The sequence below is a fragment of the Ostrea edulis genome, chromosome 1 (genome assembly GCF_947568905.1).
Source record: "Ostrea edulis chromosome 1, xbOstEdul1.1, whole genome shotgun sequence".
In the NCBI taxonomy this organism is placed as follows: Eukaryota; Metazoa; Mollusca; class Bivalvia; order Ostreida; family Ostreidae; genus Ostrea; species Ostrea edulis.
Genome location: NC_079164.1, coordinates 105292613 through 105308895, shown reverse-complemented (window position 1 = coordinate 105308895; position 16283 = coordinate 105292613). Strand labels below are relative to the sequence as shown.

At 38.3% G+C, this 16283-nt stretch overlaps 1 protein-coding gene across 3 annotated transcripts in view; it reads left to right on the top strand.

Annotated features, from left to right (window-relative positions):
• The window catches only part of LOC125668114 (origin recognition complex subunit 2-like), a 36776-nt gene extending 36272 nt beyond the window's left edge, over nt 1–504 (top strand). For all 3 annotated transcript variants that reach the window (XM_056153167.1, XM_048901907.2, XM_056153168.1), the window contains one exon: nt 226–504. In XM_056153167.1, coding sequence (XP_056009142.1) covers nt 226–312 — 87 coding nt within the window. In that variant the 3' untranslated portion in view covers nt 313–504. The remainder of the gene's footprint in view (nt 1–225) is intronic.
• The last annotated feature ends 15779 nt before the right edge of the window (nt 505–16283 follow it).

Below are 16283 nucleotides of genomic sequence, written 5' to 3'. Positions count from 1 at the left end.
AAGAAAAATGTGTTTAAAGTTTCTATATCAATAACATTTTGAAAGTAAATGTGTAAGCAATTTTGTATAAATCTCCATCAGCACAGTGCGGTCAGCAGTAAGTTCCCTTATGTTGCAAGATCAGTGTGAGATTTGTGACTCATGGTGATCTTGACAAACTTAACTTTGATGCACCAATTCTAAAACAGTTTGCAATTATATGACTGTTAATCCTAATAATTTCAGGGCTTCGAGGGAATAGAATACCTTTTAATCCCAGTGGACAGTGCCACACTGACAGAGTTCATAGATCAGCATGAAAGTAGTGTTTAACAAGAAGTTATATTTAGAAACACGGTCTTGTTGGAAAACCATAATAGGGTTACTGTGCCTAATTTTGGTGCTATTCAAATCCATTAATTTACTGGAAATACCTGTACCTGCTTTGTTACATATGTATGAATTACTGTTGAAATATATTTATTTTGTCTCATGGATTTGAAAATAAAATGATGCAGGTCTGTAGCTTTCTTAATTCTTTATTCTTCTGTATTAACCCTGTTCCCAGAGTAAGCACAGGTAAAACTTGTGAGAATGAATTACAGACATGTTACCTCATTTGCAAGCCCCCCACCCACCCCCACCCCCCACACATCGCCTCCTACTTTGCCAACTCACCCCCCCCCCCCCATTTAATAACCAACTTGCCCCATCTCAAAACCAACTCACCTCCACTTATAATCTGACTTGCACCCAATCCGATACCCTCTCCATTATTTTGAAATTTCAACCCCCACACCTTACCACTCACAACCATCTCACTCACCCCACACCAAAAGCAACTTTGGCTCATTCAGTTCTCCAAACAATAGTCCTGGTGAGCTAATTAAAAATGTCATGACCTTGGTGGTGGCATCAGCATCACAATTTAAGGAAAAAAAATTAATTTTCATTTTCAACCAAAAGGGGATAGGGCTTCAATATTTTGCATATAGATACATGTACCTCATAGCCAGGCCTTTCATTTGGTACCAAAACTTTTGACGTAGTGACCTTTACTGTGAACTTTAACCTGCTTTTTAAAAACTGTAGACTTGGCTTTATATTTGTTAACTGAGGAATGATAGGGTGTTTGATATTTCGCACATACATGTAGATGCCGTATTCCATGGCATTTTCTTTGGTACCAACTTTGACCTACTTTTCAAAATCTTTCACCATGGCAACCACATACAGGGAAATATTTGCCGTTTTATTTTCACCCTCATTGTCAGTAGGAAAAGCTGTTTTTGAGTTAATTTGAAATGGGGCAAAAATTCTGCAAATGTAGAAAGAGAAAAAATCATAGAGGCAAATAATTCTTTATACAGTATGTCTTTTGAACCAAAGGGGATAGGTCTTTGATAAATATATTTCACATAATTATCTAGATGCCACATGACCAGGCATTTCATATGGGTCCAAAAAGTTTTGACCTTAGGCTAGTGACCTTAAACTTTGACCAACTTTTCAAAAACTTGAACCAAAGGAGATAAGTTACATGTAAATAGAGTAACTTTTCTGGACGAGCTATGTTGTCTTTTGACAACTCTTTTCCTTTTACTTCGTATGACCATCGTCAAACGTTCGGCATCAGGTGTGAATGTCACGGGTCCTCGGAGATGACCTCAAAAACGGATGTCCCGTGTCACAGTAGGTGTGGCACGCTAAAGAACCCTTACTGCTCAATGGCTTAAGAGCCTAGCAAAGGCCTAAATTTGAAGTCCTTCACCGGTCTTGGTGACGTCTCCATATGCATGAATGAAAAATTCTCGAGAGACGTTAAACAAGATACAATCATATGATCAAGCAAGCATATTATTTACAAACTTAACATTACGAACATGCATGATATGCAAATGCGGACCGCTGAAGCCACAAATTCACAGCAGAGGTCTATTCATTCGACCTCATAGAGAGCAACTTTGTCATTAAAAACAAATTTTAATTATTTCTTTATTATGCCCCCGTAATTTGAGATTTTTGCTCTGTCTGTCCATAAAAATTTAAAACTGGCCTTAACTTTTGAATGGATGGTGATGGGGCTTTCATATTTTCCATGCGTAGACCTTTCTTTCAGTTTAAAACTTTTTGCCTTGGTGATCTTTACCATGGGGTGGACCTTTTGAAAAATGTTAACCTTGGCCATTACTTTTTAAGGTTGATGATGGGGATTTCGCATGTATTTTTCTTTTGACAAGACCTTTTTTTAATTAGAATTTTACCTTGGAGTTTGACCTACTTTTCAAAAAATTTAAGGCTACATGCCGTAGATTTTGGATATTATCGTAGGAATAAAATCATGTGTTTAATATATCAAGCTATATAAATTTAACACTTTAATTTAAATTTTGTATATTATAAATTAGTTTGTATGTGTTAATTTAAACGATGAGCGATGTCGAACTGTTCTGTCTGCATATTGTAATATCTTGTCTGAAAGCCATCTTGATCGCCCGAATTTAGTCGCCATGAAAGATCGTATTCTCTAACGGTTCTCGTTCAGCTTACATTCGCAAATCTGGGTTAAATAGGTCCTCGGGTTAAATAGGTCCTCGGGTTAAATAGGTCCTCGGGTTAAATAGGTCCTCGTTACCCCTTGCTTGTCGTAAGAGGCGACTAAATGGGGCGGTCCTTCGGATGAATAAACGATAAAGATCCCTCATAGCTCAAAGGCTGTAAGCGCCGAGCATAGCCTAAATTTTACAGCCATTCACCAGCAATGGTGACGTCTCCATATGAGTGAAAAATTCTCGAGAGGGACGCAATCGAATGATGTCCAGTTGAACCAGGACCAAATGACACCATACTAGTACATGTATATCCATGTGGCTTTACCTGTAACATGGGATGACGGAGGGATCTTGTGTGATACATGTAACCGATGGTACGGTGTAAACTGCCTGTCTGTTCATAGCGGTACGACGTCTTCATATGAGTGAAATATTCTCGAGAGTCCCTGATTAAACAATATACAATCAATCAATCCTAGCGGTACGTACATTGAACTTGCTAATGATAGTGCCACAGCCCGGGACTGTATAGCGTATGATTGCCCAAACTATAGTTCAGTTTGTTCCATTTCAAACCAATTCAGTATTTTCTCGGACACGTCCATCAATAGCCCAACTATCCTTATTGTAACATCTTCCATAACTAAATGCACTACTCAATACTTCGCGTTGAACGCAGCTTTTTTTTTTTTTCTTTTTTTTTTTTTTAGATTAAACACAAATGTTTTACAACAAAGGAAATTCATGCAAAAGTTTTTTGCGATTTTTTTTTAAAATGCATAACTTGCGATTACAGAAAATAGTCTTTACATTTAAACTAAAAGGTTTTGCTATGAAACGCACTGTAGTTTAACTCGATGTGATATACGACTAAACGCAAATATTTGCGGGTAAACGCATTGTTTTGCGACAAAATGCAAAATCGTTTTGTGATTTAACTCAATAGCCACTCGTAATCGATTTGTGGAATTACTGTAAATCCAATCTCGAATCTGGTATTAAGAACCATATACTGTACCTCACAATGTCTGTAAGATCAAGCATGACCTCCCATTGATACGACCAGGTTTGGAAAAGCTTTAAACAGACAGGTTATACAAATGACAGAAGCCTGCTGGCAACACAAAGGACAACGTTTCAAAGAAATCAAAGAAGGTGTTCCGAGAGAGCTAAGGAGGGCATACTGGAAGTGTGTAGACAGCGTTGTATCACCACACGAAGATGACGAGTTATTGGACTTAAAAGATTCTGGGCATGTTCCGAGAACTGATTCCAATGGAATACCGTCGTTGAGAAGTGATGGTCTGCTTCACACAAATCTAATCGACCATTCTGAATAAACAGTTTCAATCAGCTTTCTCAGAGATATCACATTTCAGTGCTGAAGAATTCAAAGAGCAGTGTTGTGTGAAAGGTACCTATCCCCCAGCCACCAACCTCAATATCACATGTAATGGTGCCGGTAAACTGCTGGGGAAAACTCAACCCACATAAAGCCGCAGGGACAGATGTCAACAAGCCTCGAGAAATTAAGGAATAAGCTTACGTCATAGCTCCGATCCTTAATTTCATCATCCAAAAATCCCTTGATACCGGCGTAGTCCCAGCGGATTGGAGTAGTGCCGACGTAAGTCCGGTGTATAAGAAAGGTGACCGACACAAAGCAGAGAACTATCACCCGATTTTGCTTACCTGTGTATGTTGCAAATTAATGGAACATATTGTCACAATCCAGATTATGAAACATGCTGATACCGGTATATCCGCTCCTATATGGCTTTCGCAGCAAACGCTCCTTTGAGTATCGTCTTGAATTTGTTGACGATGTCACTAACAACATGGTTGCAGGGAATCAGAGAAATGTGCTGATAATGGGTTTCCCTAAGGCCTTTGACAAGGTGAGCCACTGTCACCCCATACATATAATGGATCACTACGGTATTGGAGGTAAAGTCAACACCTGGATCGATAGCTTTCTCATCGACATCTCAAGCACTCGTACTGAACGGGGAAACCTCTAAACGTGTTGGTGTGGAGTCTGGAGTGCCACTGGGTCGGTTCTCGGGGCCCCGTCTCCTCTACGTTAATGACTTGCCGGAAGGACTCCACGCAAGTGTAAGGCTATTTGCGGACGACACTGTAGTTTACTACATAGACACATACTCATAACTGGAAGGAATCTTTGGAAAATGTGAAGTACTTAGACTGCCTTATAATATCTTACTTGAAGTGGAGCGACCATATAAATACCACCAGTGGGATAGCTAACAAGACCTTAAGCTTCGTACATCGTAACTTCAATTTTAGTTCAACATCTATCAAAGAGAACGCCTAAAATCATTAGTAAGACCCCTTGTTGAGTATGCTTCATCAGTTTGGGACCTTTATCATCAAAAGAACATCTACGGACTTGACATGATAGAACATCTCAATTGGATACCAAGAACATAGTCGTAGACACGCCAGACTCACCACACTTTATAGAATTGTAAACAATGAAATTGTTATTGACAAGAGCGATAGACTTGTACCATCTTTGCGCAAGACCAATCATTCTCACCATCTTGCCTTCCAACTGCCATCAAGCAATAGTTCCTATCGTAAATATTAATTCCTCCCACGTACCATCAGGGAATGGAACGTATTACCACCAGGAATTGTGTCTCTCAAAACGCCTGAAACCTTCAGGGAGCAAGTGTCCAAACAAAACTTTCAAACCTACAGATTTTAAGTCTTTATTTTTTAAATTTTTACATGCGCTCTCTCAATGGCAGAATAATCAACCAGATGTTTGTGGTCATTACAAAACAGAACCAGGACGTTGCACGCGGATAATTACACGGTGATCTGAAAGCGTGGACGAGCTGATGGCGGTAAACATTCACCGATAAAAGACAGTCGGACGGAAAACAGGGTAGAGAGAACCAACTTAAGCAATGGAAGGAGAGTAAAATTTCAAGTAAATATGAAATCACCATTCAGTACAACTACATACTGTTTACAAAATCCTCATTTCCCACGGTGTTTCGGATAATACTTTCCTCTCGCGCGTGCGCACATCCACCATAAACGTCATTCCTTCATAAATCGTTTTCTCCTTACATAGAGTAGACCAGTACTCCTGTAATACCCGTATATGATTTGTCGAAATTGTCAAATAATTATTTTTCATAGTTAATCATGATGACAAAATACTGCTTATTAACATCGAATAAAATACTGTTTAGCGGGCAATACTTCTTCAGTGAAAGGTTGCTGTTAGTTACGATCGTTAAACATCTGCCTATTACATGGTGGTGTCCAATTATTAGTTTAAGAAGCAAGAGTCACGTGCGTAATACAGCAGCGTACCTTTTCTGGTACTCTTATTGAAAATGTATGAGGGTATGAAACTACAATTCTTCACGCCGTGATTCATATCAGTACGAAGGACACAAGCCCGTGAAAGTCAGTGTGCATAAAAATCTTATAACTTTATGAGTTGTACAAGAGAGAATTCTTAGGGAGGTTTTCCCGTGTTTTTCAGTGTCAATGGAAATATATTAAAAGGGTATTATTGATATGCGATTATCATTGATACTCAATGAAAAAAGTAGAATCACAAAAAGTATTAGATGTAGAGTATAGGATTTAATCCCCGAACAAGGAACACGTGGTATCTTCCTGATAAAACCCCCAGCAAATAAGCGGCGTAAATGAACCATTTGACGGACCAGTTTCATTGATTTTTAAAGACAGTTTTCTCTGTCAATCCCCGAGTGCCGGATTTGCAATAATGTATCCGGGCGCATTATGGTTAATCCAGCGTGTGGAGATTGACAATAAAAAAAGAAACAAAGGAAATATTTCCTAACTACAATAGCGAAACAATATTATGCAAAAGTATAAACGGGATGATTTCAGCTTCTCCATCGTCAACTTCCCATATTTATGTAGCAATATTCCATTATCACCTACATGTGGTGTTTATATCGCTTAACTGATTCGATACGCAAGAGCTTGTTCTGCATATAATCAGTTTTTAAATCGAGGCAGGCTACTGACAAACAAGTTGATGGTGCAGGAGTTTCAACAGTTTCGTTTAAAGTAAGCATTTCGTAAATTATATGGTCGTTATAACAATCTAGTTTGTCAATACAACTTATCATTGGTCCAAATGCTGTCTGACGTGTTCTTGCATAAAGTTAGGCCGTTCTTGGCACACTGATTTTGACTATAGATAACTCTGACCACAATGGACAGTAAGGTGTACCAAGCTTCATCTTCATCCATAACAGCGTTATGGGGACAGGTTCCCTTCAAAGGGGAGATAAGCAAATATGGGGTGGAATCATTAAAAACAATTCTCAAAAATCACTGGTTTAGAAATGTTAAATTTACATGAAAGCTTCTTGATATAGTGCAGATTCCAGTTTGTTAAAACTATGGACCCTGGAGTAGGGTGAGGCCAAAATAGGGGATCAAAGTTTTACATCAGAGGATGTAGGAGAAAATCTTCTCAAAACCATAGGACGAGAACGTGGAAATTTACACGAAAGCTTCCTGACATAGTGCAAATCTAAGTTTGACCAAATCATAGCCACAGGAGAGAAGGTAGGGCCACAATAGGTGAGCAAAGTATTGCAGTATATGCTGATAAATACGAAAAATCTTTAAAACATCTCCTGAAGTATTTAATCTAGGGCTGTAATGCAATGGTTTGTGACCTTGATCTGGAAGTTTAACCATGTACTTTTAATAAATATTTGACCTATTCAATATGTCATGAATGATTTAAGGTAGATCTTCCATATCTTGTATGTATATTTTTTATGGCAAAATATTTCATTTCATATCGTGACCATTGACTTTGTGACATTGAAGTTGGAGTTTGACCTACTTTTATTAAAACATAACCTATCAAATATATCTGGAACTATTTTAGGTGCATCTTTGCAAGCCAAGAGTTTACGAGAGAAGAGGAGCTATTCGTAAACCCTTGGCTAGCAAAGATGTTTTAGATGGGCTTTCATTATTTGTATATAGATTCTTTATGGCAAGACATTACAGTGGTATTTGATCTTTTGACCTTGGAATTTGACCTACTTTTTAAACAACGCCTGACCTAATTGATATCCTGAACTTTGACTTTGTGACCTTGGAGATGGACATACTTTTTAAATCTCTGACCTATTTAATATTTCCTGCACTATTCAAGGTAGATTTTTCATATTCTGTAGATAGATTTCTATAGCAAGACCTTTCATTTCATACTTTGACCTTGAATTTGACCTACTTTTAAGAAGACGTAACCTGTAAAATATCGGAACTATTCAAGGTAAGGCTTGCATATTTTGCATACAATATGTTTATGAGAAGAATTTGTGATATAATTGTATTTGATCTTTTGGCCTTGACCCACTTACTTTAAACTTTGACCTAATCAACATCTACATAACTTTACAAGGCAAAAATTTCATATTTTGTGTATATATTCTTTAAAGCAAGACCTTATTATACTTTGGTGTTTGACTTTGTGACCTTGACCTGGATGTTTGACCTACTTTTGATAAATAATCTAAACTTTTAAATATCTCCTCAACTATTTGAGATAGAGCTTTCATATTTTGTAACCGCCGCGGTGATCTCGAGGTTAGAGCGTTCGCCCCGCATGCGGAAGGCCGGGTATCGAACCCCGGCCGCAACAGACCTAAGTCGTTAAAACAGGTTGTGACATTTCCATCGCCAAACGCTCGGCATCAGGTGTGAATGTCACGGGTCCTCGGAGATGACCTTAAATAGGGATGCCCCGTGTCACAATAGGTTTGGCACGCTAAAGAATCCATCACTGCTCAATGGCCGTAAGCGCCGAGTAAAGGCCTAGATTTGAAGCCCTTCACCAGTCTTGGTGACGTCTCCATATGAGTGAAATATTCTCGAGAGAGACGTGAAACAAGATACAATCAATCAATCATATTTCGTATATAAATTTGTTATGGCAAGTTATCATACCATGATCTATGACCTTGTTACCTTGGTCTTATTCAGAACAACAAGATCAAGTTAGTCATATTGTGTTGAGACATATCTGTGCCATGTGAATCTATTTTCAGCTATGTTTTGTTCCTTTGGGGCAAATCTGAGGCCTCAATATGGGGTCAAAATGTTCATGGGAATAGAGATTGATAAAAAAAAATCTTTCAAAAATAACAGCTGAACAACGGCAGATCCCGGGCGAATCAGGTGAGAGATATGGGCCTTTTGTTGTTTCTCCTCGTTTTGTGAAATGTCAGCTGTTGGTGAAGTTCTCCGTACACATCAGTCTTTTTCGACCCATGCAGTCGCTACCATATATAGCCTCGTTTTAGATTTTCTGGCACGGCTTATGAATATTCTTTGAGAACAACGATGATTATATGTAGCTTCCCTACAAGTACAATCTCTCTCTCTCTCTCTCTCTCTCTCTCTCTCTCTCTCTCTCTCTCTCTCTCTCTCCAGGTTTAATGAATATTGTAGTACTCGGGAGCTGAACTCAAAAAATATCAATAATTTAATATGAAAACTTTGAAATTATGCGTGTATGGATTCGTTTGAACATACCGATAATGATAAAAAGGATCAGAGTCAAGTTTTCCCCCTTATTGCATAATATACAAGCGATACAACTATCATTTTAAAGAAATATAGCAATTGGAAACCTGTATGAATCGTAGATATAAATCAGTTACTTATTTATGTAATTAATTAATCCTAGACGTGTTATTAATAAATTCATAGACCTCAGGAAAGCAACTCACTAATGGCATATTATTCCATAAAACCTCTGTTTTCCTGGTAAGGAAATTGCAGTACTTCGAATAGTAGTGTACATACTAATAAGAAACACAAGTTTAAAAAGCCCAACAAACACGCTTTTTCATGTCAGATGATCATTTAACTTCAATGCATTATCTTGGAAGAAGTTATACACCCATCATCTTGAGTACAAAAACATCGGAGAGTGCTCGATATGTGTAAAGCTAGGGACTCCATCCTGATCCAGTAGTTACCGGTCCCGTCCTGATCCAGTAGTTACCGGTCCCGTCCTGATCCAGTAGTTACCGGTCCTTTGTACATGAGGTGGTGTTTCCTGTAATATTAGATGTATTAAGTTTTGAATCCGGATGCAATCGATACAGATAAAATGTATATCAAATACACGAGTGATGCATTGATCTATGCAGAGGAGGAATATAGAATTAAATTCGTCACATTCCCTTTTTATCACGTGATTGTATACTATATAAACTCTCGCTCGTTATTGTTCGATTATCGAATGTCACTATAACCAACGAGTTCTTGATCAATTCTTGCGCTTGAAAATAATTGCTTTATATTAATGCGGTCGAACATTGTGAGGTAGAATATATAGGTAGGTCTAGTTTTTTATATTGCTTGTTTGAAATTATTTGTCAATTAATATTAAGATATTTTAGATGTGGATTTCTCAAAAAAAAAATTACATTTTTTCCCCCGATGAATATATTTTTATTTGGATAAAAAACAAAACAAATAAGTATATTCGGACCGGATTCATAAGGAACAGGTCTTATTCAACTTAGTTTCCAGTATCTCATGAAGGACTCGGACTGTTTCGGAAAGTTTATCATTCAGAAATGAATATTTTAGGTTGTGTTGATTTTTTAAAGACAATATCCAATGCAGTTAATTTTCAGGATCTCATGAAAGTTGTTATGGTAAGTTTTAAAACTTGCAAATGTAACTAATTTTATGTGACTTGAATAAATACAACATGTATAAGTTATTACATATTTATTCATCTTAGCCTTGGTAACTTTGAAAACAAACTCGCGAATTTACCATTATTTTGCTTGTGGTATATTTTCTATAATATACATTGTATTTTGCATTTTGGACTTCAATTTTATTTCAAGGAGTGAGATGAGGTTCTCTCCTGCACTAGCTCAGTGAGATGAGGTTCTCTCCTGCACTAGCTCAGTGAGATGAGGTTCTCTCCTGCACTAGCTCAGTGAGATGAGGTTCTCTCCTGCACTAGCTCAGTGAGATGAGGTTCTCTCCTGCACTAGCTCAGAACAATTAATCGTATATCCAGTATTAATAGTTGTAAAGGAGTGAGATGAGGTTCTCTCCTGCACTAGCTCAGAACAATTAATCGTATATCCAGTATTAATAGTTGTAAAGGAGTGAGATGAGGTTCTCTCCTGCACTAGCTCAGTGAGATGAGGTTCTCTCCTGCACTAGCTCAGAACAATTAATCGTATATCCAGTATTAATAGCTGTAAAGGAGTGAGATGAGGTTCTCTCCTGCACTAGCTCAGTGAGATGAGGTTCTCTCCTGCACTAGCTCAGAACAATTAATCGTATATCCAGTATTAATAGTTGTAAACATTTTCTTCAAACCATAAAAATATCCATACCGGTGTATTGTATAAAAAAGTCAAAGAGAGTCTTGTTTACTTATTTCTTTTTAACTTGTCATCATTTTACTGTCTAGCCTGCGTACATCTTCTCAGGTCAAGGGTTAGTGGTGGACCACTGGGACGCCGGCACGGGTTTAATTGTCTTTCTATAACAGTGGGTGGGGTCATGAAGTATTATACTCTAATGGTCAGAACGAATGAAAAACAAAATCCTCATTGATCAATAACAGTTTGATGTGCCTTCATAACCTGGATAAAAGAAACAATTGTTGATGTGTTGAAAACCCCGCAATCTGTGAATCCTGGAACGGCAGAACAATTAAACATATGCAGAAAACGGTTCCTAAGATAAAAGAACTATACATGTATTATTCATTCTTTCTTTGATAGCATTCGTTTGATGATTTTAAAAATCTCGTATATTCTAATGAAGTTGGACCATCGATCATTGATCATGGATAGTTTAGTCGCAAGTATATTGTTGAATCTAATTTCAATTAAAGTTACACAAAGACCTACGGTTTATAAGGGAAGATAATTAACACAAAAAGGAAACAAAACGATGCTATGATCAATCGATCAATAATCAAAACAATTTATAATGGAGGACATGAAATAAAACAAAATGTCGGTCAGCTAGTCATTACAGTACAATATGTATATCAGATCAATCTATTTTATGTTAATTACATTTCTCAAATTCAGCAACAGACATTTAATCATTTATAAACAATTATTCTAAAACACATGTCTACGGCAGCTGGCTGACTGAAAAGGAAACTTTTAAGATGCACTCCTTTTTATTGAAGGAGGGGTGGGATGAGTGCGGCTTTGGTACCAGTAAAATAATTGTGTTAATTCGTCATTTTACCGCTGAGCCGCCGTTTTGGGGAATGGCTTGGAGACATGTTATTCGTTGTTCCGCTTTTCCAAAAGAAGGTGCATTTTGAAAAAAATTCGCAGACCTCTAATTTTATGTATTAGAAATTGCTACAATTGTCATTAAGAATGTTCTGCACGGGAGAAAATAAATAGGCAATAATCGGCTTTGTTTTGATCGTGAACCACCGCAGCTGAGGAGATATCTGGACAGGGAATCGCTGGAATGTGTTGTACATGCCTTCATAACAACAAAGCTGGACTACTGTAACTCTCTCTACTACGGCTTACCATCAAAGCAGATCCAGTGGCTCCAATCCATTCAAAACGCTGCAGCCAGAATCATCTCAGGCACCCGCAAATATGACAGCATTACATCAGTACTACGTTCCCTCTATTGGCTGCCAGTTCAGCAAAGAGTCACCTTCAAGACATTGGTGTTAGTGTACAAAACAGTCAACATCATGGCCGCAGGAACTCATAACACCCTATGCTCCCTCCAGAACTCTGCGGTCCAGTGATCAGAGCCTACTACAAGTGCCATTTACCACCTCATCTGTGATTCAAACTCGAGTTTTTAGTGTGGCTGGCCCTAAACTGTGAAATGCTCTACCATATGATATCAGAGCTGCTGCAAGTCTCTGTATCTTTAAATCTAAACTAAAGACTCATCTGTTTACAATTCATTACAACTAGTCTGTGCAGATGAAATCCAAGTCAAGATGACCATGTTGTGCAATCATAACGGACTCCTTATCTTCACCTACTAGTCATTTGTTCTTATACAACTTATTTTATTGTTATTTAAATAGCGTTTAGAGCAATATGAATTTTACGCTTTACAAAATAAATTTATTATTATTATCGTGCATCTACTTCAGAAATTAATTACAGTGTTTGAAAATACATGAAGGTATGAACCGTGACGTTTCATTTTGCTGGCTTGAGGCATCACACTGATTTATCTCATGAAAGGTGAAGATAACGAACAGTAATCAGTCTTATAACTCCTATAAGCAATACAAAATAGAGAGTTTGACAAACACGGACCCCTGGATATACCAGGGGTGGGATCAGGTGCCTAGGAGGAGTAAGCATCCCCTGTCAACCGGTCACATCCGCCATGAGCCCTATATCTTGATCAGGTAAACGGAGTTATCCGTAGTCAAAATCAGTGTGCCAAGAACGGCCTAACAATCAGTATGAAACAAGTCAGACAGCACTGACACATTGATAGGTTGTATTGGCAAACTACTCGTATATTGTTATAACGACCTTAGAATTGCGAAATGCTGACTTTATACGAGACTGTTGAAACCCTGTACTATCAACTTGTTTGTCAATAGCCTGTCTCGATTTAAAAACTGATCATACGCAGATTAAGCTCTTGTGTATTAAATCATGCATTTTCATTTTTGTCGTAATTCCCAACCTTTAAAATAGACGTACTATATTTAGTAAGTAGTTCTGTATTTATTTGCGCATTGTTTACACCTGCAGCGCGGTCATTAGGAAATGTCTATCATTACAATTTGTAAAATATCAAAGGCGAAAACACTCATCTTTACATTTCCAATTTTAATGCGCTTCTTGAGGTATGCCTCCATAAAGCATCGCAGTTCATACTCTCGTGTATCTTAAGTAGTCCTAATACAGGCGTCGTTAATGTTATGATCAGCTGTCCCTCAATGGCAGATGATATGTATCTTGCTTTGGATTATTCCCAGTTACCCTCCAAGATTTGTTCGATATTGCATACTGTAGAATCATTCTAATTCGTGGGGGCCAATGTTCGTGTGTAAGCAAATTTTTGCTGGTTCATGGGGACATAATTTTGTGGGTAAACGATACAATGTCACGAGGAGAGATAACTCTGCTTGATTTAAAAATTGTTTCGAGGACACGTAAATTCGTGAGTAAGAGTGACCCACGAAATCCACGAACATCAATCCCCCACGAACAATGATGATTCCACAGTACGCATATTCGAATAAAGTGGCGATTTCCTTTAATGCGTCAAAATCGTGCGTAATGAAATTCTGTGGTAAGAGAAGTAACGTTGAAACTGTTCAGACCGCCAAAAGCTTTGTACTTTTCAACATTTTGTGTGTAAAAAAAAATCTCTGAATTTGCCACAATTATACAAATGGGATATGTGGAAGTCACTTTTTGATGGCCATCAGCGCGGAAATATATACAGGAAAGCTACTGTTTCTAGGAAAGTTCTGTCGAATGGATATAAAGACTCTACCAAAGAAAATATTTTTGATCCGATTATTATTTTACTGTCAAAACCTTTTAGAGGTACAATATGGTTTTATTCCAAGCGTTATTAAAGCTTTGCAAACATGCAATCTTAACAATTATAAACATACATGGTTTGACAACGGATTCTTCCCCGATAAGCTATCATGGAAAAGAATAACCAGAAAATCCGTATCATTGTATCTCCAAGACCAGCTGCAACAGAGGATCAACAGCGGATTTCCATTTAATTAGACAAATATTTTCAGCTATAAAACCTGCGACAATTTCGAATACAACTAACACTGAAGTTTGCAAATTCAAATGTAAAATATGCATAGGTATGTACGAAAATGGCTCTGTTCATTTGTGTCATCTATGTGGTAATTCGTTCACGGATATTTTCTGCCATTCGTCTTGTTCATGTCCAGATACCGCCAACATACGAAAACAGTGGTGGAACGCCATCGTTAATAGCTGTGTACAGAACTCTGTGGGCTCTCGGAATCTAAGCGGTACATGTACGCCATCGTTAATAGCTGTGTACAGAACTCTGTGGGCTCTCGGAATCTAAGACAGTGGTGGAACGCCATCGTTAATAGCTGTGTACAGAACTCTGTGGGCTCTCGGAATCTAAGACAGTGGTGGAACGCCATCGTTAATAGCTGTGTACAGAACTCTGTGGGCTCTCGGAATCTAAGACAGTGGTGGAACGCCATCGTTAATAACTGTGTACAGAACTCTGTGGGCTCTCGGAATCTAAGACAGTGGTAGAACGCCATCGTTAATAACTGTGTACAGAACTCTGTGGGCTCTCGGAATCTAAGCGGTACATGTACGCCATCGTTGATAGCTGTGTGCAGAACTCTGTGGGCTCTCGGAATCTAAGACAGTGGTGGAACGCCATCGTTAATAGCTGTGTGCAGAACTCTGTGGGCTCTCGGAATCTAAGCGGTACATGTACACCATCGTTGATAGTTGTGTGCAGAACTCTGTGGGCTCTCAGAATCTAAGACAGTGGTGGAACGCCATCGTTAATAGCTGTGTGCAGAACTCTGTGGGCTCTCGGAATCTAAGACAGTGGTGGAACACCATCGTTAATAGCTGTGTGCAGAACTCTGTGGGCTCTCGGAATCTAAGACAGTGGTGGAACGCCATCGTTAATAGCTGTGTGCAGAACTGTGGGCTCTCAGAAGGTGGAACGCCATCGTTGATAGCTGTGTGCAGAACTCTGTGGGCTCTCGGAATCTAAGACAGTGGTGGAACGCCATCGTTAATAGCTGTGTACAGAACTCTGTGGGCTCTCGGAATCTAAGCGGTACATGTACGCCATCGTTGATAGCTGTGTACAGAACTCTGTGGGCTCTCGGAATCTAAGACAGTGGTGGAACGCCATCGTTAATAGCTGTGTGCAGAACTGTGGGCTCTCGGAATCTAAGCGGTACATGTACCTCGTACTTCTTGGTGGCCAAATATCTACACCTTAAATGGATGCCACATCATTCTGTCTGCTGAACTTTAAATTGGTGCGCAGCGCTTCGGCCTTATACTACAGATGCTCCCGCAGTAATTATTACTATTTTGTTGGCATAGGGGGCAGCTGCTACCTATGTACGCATCTGTTGAGGTGTACAGCTAGAAATATCTTTTATTTTGGTTATACTGTGTACATAGTTTTTCTTGTTTGTATGTAGGCTATTTGTTATTACATCGATGTAAATGTATTTTTTTATAGTCTCCAAAGGGAGGAAAGTAAGAATAAACGAATGAAAGGAAGGTCGCGTAACGGCAAAAATCGCACATTGCAATAATTCGCGGAAAGCTTTAATGGTGCAGAAATATGTTTCCAACACCAAATTAATGAAATATTTACATAACAATATTTTACATATATTTCTCTCTTCAAATGTCTTTATTGTGACGGAATTATAGATAAAAGATTTATGATTTGCATTACAGTACATTTCTCAGTGCGTTGCGTGCATTAAAAAAAAAAATGGCGACATCAAAGGTGGCTCATCTAAATATCACAGAATTTTATATAAAGTGTGGTTGATCACCATTGTAATTTCTCACTAAATGGAACACAACGGAATTCCATTGGGAAATATCTCGAGCACTTATAATTAATTGGCATTTATATAAGCGATATTCCGAGAACATTCAAAACCGAATCATGCATGTATGCAACTTAAGAAAGCACTATTTT